Source organism: Gopherus flavomarginatus, chromosome 4, assembly GCF_025201925.1.
Source record: "Gopherus flavomarginatus isolate rGopFla2 chromosome 4, rGopFla2.mat.asm, whole genome shotgun sequence".
Lineage (NCBI taxonomy): Eukaryota > Metazoa > Chordata > Testudines > Testudinidae > Gopherus > Gopherus flavomarginatus.
In genome coordinates, this window is record NC_066620.1 from 212,929,961 (window position 1) to 212,939,504 (window position 9,544).

The 9,544-nt window shown below is 47.9% G+C and overlaps 1 protein-coding gene across 16 annotated transcripts in view; it reads left to right on the forward strand.

Moving 5' to 3' along the window:
* The window catches only part of PTK2B (protein tyrosine kinase 2 beta), a 119,456-nt gene extending 109,994 nt beyond the window's left edge, over window positions 1-9,462 (forward strand). For 15 of the 16 annotated variants that reach the window (XM_050948746.1, XM_050948743.1, XM_050948745.1 and 12 more), the window contains 6 exons: window positions 1,744-1,779; window positions 4,356-4,383; window positions 4,947-4,993; window positions 5,472-5,615; window positions 6,903-6,983; window positions 8,293-9,462. In XM_050948746.1, the coding sequence (XP_050804703.1) occupies window positions 1,744-1,779; window positions 4,356-4,383; window positions 4,947-4,993; window positions 5,472-5,615; window positions 6,903-6,983; window positions 8,293-8,508 (552 nt within the window). In that variant the 3' untranslated portion in view covers window positions 8,509-9,462. The remainder of the gene's footprint in view (window positions 1-1,743; window positions 1,780-4,355; window positions 4,384-4,946; window positions 4,994-5,471; window positions 5,616-6,902; window positions 6,984-8,292) is intronic. The other variant, XM_050948747.1, reaches the window with a different exon arrangement.
* The last annotated feature ends 82 nt before the right edge of the window (window positions 9,463-9,544 follow it).

Here is a 9,544-nt window from a genome sequence, read left to right on the forward strand (position 1 = left end):
GTATAATATAAAAGTCAAAAAAGTCAAAGTTTAAAAAGTCAAAAACCAAACAAAACTTTTGGATCGACCCCAAACAGGTTTTGGGTTTTTTTTTTTTCAGAATTTCTTTCCATGGGAAATGTCTCTGTTTTTGTTCTGTATCGGAACAGAAAAGTTTTTGAAATCACGGAATTTCCGGCGACATGGAAAATACGGCTCCAGCCCAGCTCTGGTCACTATTAGACCAGCGTATTGCTCTGCTAGGCTGGTCCAATTGTCAGGGCTGTGGGCTGGGACTCTGGAGACCGAGGCACAGCTCCTGCTTTGCAACATACTTCCTTTGGCAATTCACTTAGCTCCTCTGTGCTGTGCCTCAGTTTCCCATATGTACAATGAAGATACTAGCATTGCACTATCTCCTGGGGTGCTGCGAGGACAAATACATCAAAGACTGAAATATTTTGATACTACCATAGTGAGGGCCATAGAAGTACCTCAGATAGAGTTATGGGGTTAAATACGTTTTAAAAATACTAATGAACCAATAGACTAATGATTCAGTAACGGAGCTAGTCTGGAGGTTGGGGCTGGTGCCAGAGAATACCGTACTATGGTGTCTATAGGTGGCTGGAATATTTCACACACCCTTTTTTTTCCAAATGCAAAACTTCTCACGAAAGGTTGTCAAAACTATGGACATTTTCTGTCCTTTACTAAATTTCCCATGGCATGCTTTGTAATCAAAATGTGTACCAAAATTGTTATAGAAATGTTGTGTGTGTGGAAACCCCCATTTTTGGTAAGAAAACCTGGTTTGAGGGAGATGAAAAATGTCTGTAATGGTTTCGATAGGAATCTTGGTTAAAAATATTGTGGAAAATTTCCTGGAAAAGTTTTTGAACCCTGGAGTATGGAACAACGGTGAATTTTGAAAATGTTTGGGATAGTGTTTTAATCAGCGGTAGAAGTATAGTTGTAAAGTAGATACAATGGTTGCATTGGCTAATGTATAGCAGTTGAGGTCTGTGAACATGATAAAAACAGGGTTAGCTTTGGTTTCCTCTACTGTGAAACTGGCTGCTTAACATGCTCGGAATATGTTTGAGATTTTGAAACTACTTCTTCTCCTGACTTGGGAGGAAAAATTGAAAGCTCAAAATTGCTCGTGAACCAAAAATCCAGAAAAAAAAATCAGTTTGGGTCAATCAAAATGTTTCATTTCAATTTCAACCATTTTTAATTAAAAACATTTTGTACTATAATTTAACTTACATTTCTAAGCAAAAAGTCATTTTGAACCAAAAATTGAACTTTGTGTTCTGAAAAATGTCGAAACGGGACATTTTGTCAATTTTGAAACTTTTTTTTCCAATGATTTTTTGAAAAGGAAATTTGTCAAAACCAGCTCTTTCCTGCTAAACATTTTGTTTTAGATGAATCTGCCTTTTTTGGCAAAAAATCGCTTAGTCAAAAAATTCCAGACCAGCACTACTAATATGTTTGTTGCCCTCTGCTGGGCAGCACTGGTACTGCTCAACTGTGTGTCATATACCCTATACTGGTAACGACTAAAGGAGAGTATCTCTTAGCTCAGGGGCCTGGGAAGATCTTACTTTATCCATGAAGTAGATGAGCAGCAAAATGATAACAGCTCTCAGGTTCCTCGGGGCCACATGTCTGTGACAGTCCAATAGCTATAACGTATAAAGAAAATTGTTTTACTGGTTCTGTGCTATTCATATTTCTTATTCTTCTCCATTACAGGACCCTATGGTCTATATGAACAACAATTCTCCTCCAGTGAGTAACACAAAGCTAACTCTGATAGGAGCCAAACTGTCTTCCAGTTATTACTAGGGTTGTCAATTAATCGCACCCAATTAACTCAAAAAAGTAATCGCAATTAATTGCACTGTTAAACAATAGAATACCAACTGAAATGTATTAACTATTTTTGGATGTTTTTCTACATTTTCAAATATATTGATTTCAATTACAGCACAGAATACAAAGTGTACAGTGCTCACTTTATATTATTATTTTACTACAAATATTTGCACTGTAAAAATCATAAACGAAAGAAATAGTATTTTTCAATTCACCTCATACAGGTACCGTAGTGTAATCTCTTTATCCTGAAAGTCCAACTTACAAATGTAGATTTTTTGTTACATAACTGCACTCAAAAACAATGCAATGTAAAACTTTAGTGCCTACAAGTCCACTCAGTCCTACTTCTTGTTCAGCCAATTGCTCAGACAAACAAGTTTGTTTACATTTATGGGAGATAATGCTGCCCGCTTCTTATTTACATTACCTGAAAGTGAGAACAGGCATTCGCATGGCACTGTTGTAGCTGGCGTTGCAAGGTATTTATGTGCCAGGTATGCTAAACATTCATATGCGTCTTCATGCTTTGGCCACCATTCCAGAGGACATGCTTCCATGCTGATGAGGCTCATTAAAAAAATAATGTGTTAATTAATTTTTGACTGAACTCCTTGTGGGAGAATAGTATATCTGCTGTTCTGTTTTACCCGCATTATGCCATATATCTCATGTTATAGCAGTCTCGGATGATGACCCAGCTCATGTTCATTTTAAGAACACTTTCACAGCAGATTTGACAAAATGCAAAGAAGGTACCAATGTGAGATTTCTAAAGACAGTTACAGCACTCGCCCCAAGCTTTAAGAATCTGAAGTTCCTTCCAAAATCTGAGAGGAACGAGGTGTGGGACATGCTTTCAGGTATCTTAAAAGAGCAACACTCTGATGGGGAAACTACAGAACCCGAACCACCAAAAAGAAAATCAACCTTCTGCTGGTGGCATCTGACTCAGATGATGAAAATGAACATGCATCAGTCTCTGCTCTGCTTTGGATCGTTATCAAGCAGAACCCATCATCAGCATGGATGTGTGTTCTCTGGAATAGTGGTTGAAGATGAAGGTAAATATGAATGTTTAGCACATCTGGCACATAAATACCTTGCAATGCTGGCTACAATAGTGCCATGCGAACGTCACTTTCAGGTGACACTGTAAACAAGAAGCGGGCAGATTATCTCCTGCAAAGGTAAACAAACTTATTTGCCTTAGTGATTGGCTGGACAGGAAGTAGGACAGAGTGGACTTGTAGGCTCTAAAGTTTTACATTGTTATATTTTTGAATGCAGTGATCTTTTTGTACATAATTTTACATTTGTAAGTTCTATTTTCATGAAAAAGATTGCATTACAGTAGTTGTATGAAGTGAATTGAAAAGACAGCACAAATATTTGTAATAAAAAATAAACATAAAGTGAGCACTGTGCACTTTGTATTCTGTGCTGTAATTGAAATCAATATATTTGAAAATGTAGAAAACATCCAAAATATTTAAATAAATGATATTCTATTTTTGTTTAATAATGTGATTAATCATAATTAATTTTTTCAGTCATAGGAGTAATTGCGATTAATTTTTTTAATTGCTTAACAGCCCTAGTTATTACCTGTCTCACTGGGTTATCGAAATACCTTTTTAATCCCTGTTTGTAACAAAGAACCTGGGATGAAAGGTGCTTTCAGAGACTCAGAAGTGTGAGCGGGACTTGGCTGGCCCATGCTTTGGACTAGATGGGACATCTCTTTGTTCCAGTGGCTAGGGCACCGGTCTATGATCTGGTAGATCTTTGTTCATTTCCCTGCTCTGCCACAGACTTCCTGTGTGACCTTTGGCAAGCCACTTAGCCTCCCATGCCTCAGTTCCCATCTGTACGATAGGGATAATTGTAGAATCATAGAACTGGAAGGGACCTCGAGAGGTTAGCTAGTCCAGTCCCTGCACTCATGGCAGAACTAAGTATTCTCTAGACCATCCCTGACAGGTGGATAGAACAACAGCCCTTCTCCCATCCCTAACCATGTCTCCCTGTCCTTGGTGTTTACATCCTTGCCATGCTCCTAGACAGCCACCCTCTCCCCCAGCTCCCCAGTCACTGTTCAGCCAAGCTAGCCATACCTCGCTCGTAGGCCTTTCCCTGGTAAGCAAGATCCTCCAGCCCCTTAACCATTACAATTGATCTTCTCTGACTTGCTTCCCCAACTGAACAATGCAAATTACAGTAAAACCTCCACTAGCTGAACCTCCGTTCTCTGAAACACTGGCCTGGCTCGTCGCACCCAGCACTGTGCGAACTGGGGCTTGGAACCTCGGGGAGCTGAATGAACCGGGGGCCTGCCTGATACTCCAATCATGGAGATTGTGTCTACGTCTTGCTGTTGCTGGGACTCGCTTGGTATCAGAGAGGAGAGGTGGCTCCAACTCGCGCCCGCCCTCATTTCAGGTTTTCAGGACCTAGGTTTATTGATGTTGTTTCTCTTTTCTTTGCAGCTGCTCCCGGAGAAGGAGACCGACTACAGTGAGTGCTCATTCCAGACTGTCCCATCCTCCAGCGTAGGGGTGGGGTTTCTGGCAGCAGCTGTTTCGGCTGCACATGCAGTTCTCATTCAGACACATTGTTTAATCTTTTTTTCAAGGGGGGGGAGCTTTCTAAGTTGTTTTTCTATATAATATCCTGAGCCAGGGAGTTCCACAGGTTAACACCTGGCGCAAAACCAGTGTTGGGGGTTGAACCTATTTAAAAGTCTAGACAACGGTGCCTGTTAACCTAGACTGTGAGCTCTTTAGGGGTGGGGAGGACATACCTGTCCAAGACGCTAGGTGCGTACTGGGGCGGCTAGCCCTTCCTGCTGCTCGCGCTCCTGCGGCTGCGCTCTGTTTTTAGCACACAAGCTCGATCAGAGCTCTCATAGGCATGTCTCCTTGAGCTGGAAGTTACACCGGGAAGCTCAAAGTGTAGACAGGCCCCATGGGTGCCCGCAGGGCATGGCACGGTGAGGCCTGCCTGGGGTCTCCCAGGGCGACGGCAGCAGAAATAACAAACAGAACAACAATTCTTCTTTGCTTTCACGCACGGTTCAGCCGAGTTTACAGGCCCACCACAGAAGCCTCCAAGGCAGGGAGCTCAGGTACGTGTGAAAACAAACCAGGCTGGGTTTCTCCCTCCCGGCCTGCATCTGTCCCGTCTGTTCCGCTTTGAAACCAGCCCAACCCCCCCACGTTGGCCCTAGCTACTCAGGGTCCCCGGGAGGGAGGGATGGTCCGTGGTCACTGAACTCTGCCCTGTGTCCCCTTAGTATGTACCTGAGCCTGCGGTGGGAGGCAGCACTCAGGGGTCTGATGCTGCACCCCCTGCCTCGCTTTGGCAATGGAAGCATTGACCCTCTGCTCAGCTGTTGGTGGGTCTGCAGGCACCATGCTGCTAACAGCTGCCTGACCACTAGGTGGGGAGTCCACCCAGGGGCAGCCAAACCCAGCCTGCGGGCGCAGAAGGGCCTGCGTCGTGTGCGGCTGCTGTCCTTTCTCCTCGGGGCTTCCTTCTGAAGCCTTTGGTGAGCCGACCCAGCGGGCAAGCAGATCATATGTCCTCTCCTGGTCTCTGGACAGCCAATCCATCCGGCCCCCACTGCCAACCTGGACCGGACGGATGACACGGTGTACAGTAACGTCATGGAGCTGGTGAAGGCGGTGCTGCAGCTCAAGAATGAGATCTGCCAGCTGCCCCCAGAGGGGTACATCATTGTGGTGAAGGTAAAGCACCCGGGAAGGAGGGAGGCATCTAAGGCTACCTTCTGGGAAGTCTGGTAAGGACTAAGACAGATCCTAGATTCAGAGATCCTAAAGCCAGAAGGGAACATTGTGATCATCTAGTCCAGGGGTGGGCAAACTACAGCCCGGGGGCTGCATCCAGCCTTCAGACATTTTAATCTGGCCCTCAAGCTCCAGCCAGGGAGTGGGGTCAGGGGCTTGCCCTGCTCTGCATGTGCCATGGCTCCGCGTATCTCCCGGAAGCAGCAGCATGTCCCTTCTCTGGCTCCTCCATGTAGGGGCAGCCAGGAGGCTCCGCACACTGCTCCTGCCCCAAGCACCGCTCCCGCAGCTCTCGTTGGCTGAGAACTGAGGCCAATGGGAGCTGCAGGGACAGCGTCTGCAGACAACGCATCGCACAGAAGAGCCACCTGGCCGCACCTCCACATAGGAGCCGGAGGAGGGACAGGCTACTGCTTCCAGGAGCTGCTTGAGGTAAGCGCGGCCTGGAGCCTGCACCCCTTACCCCATCCCGTGCCCCAATCCCCTGCCCCAGCCCTGATCCCCCTCCCACCCTCCGAACCCCTCGGTCCCAGCCCAGAACACCTTCCTACACCCCACACCTCTCATCCCCAGCCCCAGCCAGAGCCCTCATCCCCTCCCACACCCCAACTCCCAATTTCAGGAGCATTCATGGCCCACCATACAGTTTTCATACCCAGATGTGGCCTTGGGGCCAAAAAGTTTGCCCACCCTTGATCTAGTCTGACCTGCTGTATAACACAGGCAGGAGACCTGCCCCACAGTAGCTCCCAGGGCAGAACCTGAGTCAGTCTTGAGTTAAACACTGCCAGTGACAGAGAATCCACCACAACCCTTGGGAAACTGTTCCAGTGGTTAATTACTCTCATTAGTACAAACTGACACCTCGTTTCCAATCTGAATCTGTCTGGTTTCAACATCCTTCCATTGGATCACGTTAGCCCTTTCTCTGCTCATGTCATATTTCCCAAGGTGCACCTCTCCCCAGTGGTGGCCTTGACCCAAGAGTGGGGAACATTTCCCAAGATGCATCTCTCCCTGGTGGTGGCCTTGACCTAAAAGCGGGGAACATTTCCCAAGATGTACCTCTCCCCAGTGGCGCTCTTGACCCAAGAGCGGGGGACATTTCCCAGAGTGCATCTCTCTGCAGCGGCCCTCCCGAGCCAAGACAGGCCCAGGTCGTTACTAAGAACGAAGCCTTTTGCCGAAGCCGGAGACGCCTTTCACGCTGCCTTTCCCCCTTCACAGAACGTGGGCCTATCCCTTCGGAAACTGATCGGCAGCGTGGACGAGATCCTGCCAGCTCTGCCCATGGCATCGCGCACAGAGGTAAGGGCTCCCATGCCCCCTACTGCCGGGGAGAGCCGTCGGGTGGGACACCCCCTGCCTTTGGGATAATGGATGATCCCAGCACACGGTCTCTCCCCACCCGCAGCTCCCTGCCCGCACATCCTGGGAGCAGATTCCAGTCTGCGGACATTAGTGCTTTCAGGGTTCGCACAGCACAAGGCACCTTCCCCCCCCTTCCCCGAGGGGCCTTAGTTCTCGCAGGAGTCGGGCCCCTGCACTCTACATCTGCCAGCCAGTGGTACAATACAGGCCTGGCTCTTAAAGAAACCGCACCCCAGTGACACCCATGAGGGCTTGCAAGGGGCCATACAGAGTTGATTAGAGAATTCCTTGAGCCGCTATTTATAAGTGCCAGGTGACAGCTCATCCCACATGGATGGAGGCAGGGTTTTAATTTATTTCCAGCTTCCCTTGCAATGCTCCGAATGTGCCAAAATCATGAGTCAGGCCACCCCAAGTCATGGGACCAACAGCAGCACAAAGGGTTTCTTTTTATTTGGCTTCTGCTCTCTGAGCCGTAAGGAGGTGCATTTTCCCACTTTTTTCTCCCGGAAAAGCTGGAAACGCAGCATTTTTGTCAAGGAAAGCTGAGAGGCCTGGCCAATCACATGACTCAAGGAGCTGGGGCTTTAAGAAAATCATCAAACATTGCAAGGATCATGATTAAAATTGGGAGAGTTGGCGACACACAGTAGCAGCATTAGCCAGCAGTGAATTGGGCCCTCTTAGCGGATTTCACTGTCCAAAGGGAGTGGATTGCAAACCGAAGGCCTGGTTGGCGGAGAAGGCATTACATTTCAGCCTGGCATCATGATCAGGACCAATGATAAATCCAAGGACGCAGCTTCAACAGGGAGCACTTACGTTTTGGTGGTAAATCCCCCATGTGTCTTCCCCCGGCAAGGCAGGGTAGAGGAGACAGGGCTCGGGTGTAATGAATATAAAGGTGATCTTGACTGAGGCTGTTGCATATAGACAGACCCTGTGGTTGTCTCTCACTCTCAAGAGTGACTTGCGCAGGCTTTGCTGCCTAATGACATCACAGGGTCTTCCTAAATCCTGGCCTGGATGAAGCTGTCTTGGAAGGAATTACTGATCGCACCAACTGCAGTCATCTCTGAGTGTGCACATAACTGAGTAACTCCGTTAGCTGGCAGCAGTGGTAGACTGTTATCCCCTATGTGGTCCAGGCACTAGAGGGCCTCCAGCTTTGGGAATGTCCTTCATGCTCTTCTTCCGCTGCTGCCTCTAACGCTTCCAGCCACGTGTGTGTGTTTTGCGTTGGCAGATCGAGGGCACCCAGAAACTGCTCAACAAGGACCTGGCCGAGCTGATCAACAAGATGCGCCTAGCGCAGCAGAACGCTGTCACCTCGCTGAGCGAGGAGTGCAAGCGCCAGATGCTGACGGCCTCCCACACCCTGGCCGTGGATGCCAAGAACCTGCTGGACGCTGTGGACCAGGCTAAGGTCCAAGCCAACCTGGTGAAGCTCGCTCTGGAGTGAGATTGAGAGAGAGAGAGAGAGAGAGACGCTGCTGGTGGAGATGGGAGAGGAATCAGCTCCAGAAGGCCTGGCTTTAAATATCTCCTCCAGCCTCAATGTTCCGCCCCCCTCCCTGCAATTGCTCGTGTCTTGTATATTGTCGTGTCAGTCTTCTGAGAACAGGGCGGAGACTCTCCTGGCCCCTCCCCTTTACAGGGCATGCTTGTGGGGAACTCGCTATCTTCCTGTGTCCCATAGAATGTGCTGCTGGGGATGATTCTGTACACACAAGACACTGGAGGGGTGGGGAGCGTGCGGTGGGGTGGGGATAGACAAGCTGAATCACCCAGCCACCTGCCGGTCCCAGCCCTGCCAAGGAGCTTTCATATCAATTCTACTTCCGTAGTACCCTCTGAGTTGACAGGAGGCTGGTGAATTTCACAGGTGCAGGTGGCTTTCAGGTTCCCTCTTTCCCTTGTTACACTTGTAGGCATTGGGAGACTAGGGCGTTTGGATGTTGCTGGCTGAGACCCGGGTGTTAGACACCCGGTGCTCTGGAAATGTTCCACTGAGCCATGAAGAGACTGTTTATTTTCTTGTACATTGTATAGAAGAGTTTATTTAATGACCGTGCGTGATCTCTGTGCATCTCTGGAACCTATCCGCTCACCCCGCTCCCCGTCTGCAGCTGGAATGCACCGATCCCAGAGCATGGACAGCACCAAACTGTAGCCTTTGTTCTGACGTTTAAAAAACACAAACCAACCCCGAGGACGGTATTTCTGATCTTTGTTTCTCTGTAAGACTCTGTGTGGGGGGAAAAAACAAAACAAAACAAAAAAACAGCAAAGCAACAACGACGGCGAAAATCTTTCTATTTGGTTTGTGGTTGAATTCAAAATTGTACGGTTTGGCTGTGGCCATTAGTTCCCATGAAGCTGTTTATTCTGGTTGAGATAAATGATGTACAAAGTTTGTGCCTTTGCTTTTCTGTGGTATGAGAGTTAGGGACTCTATGTGGCTGAGGGTGGGCTTGCAAGATCCCTTGTGTTTCCCC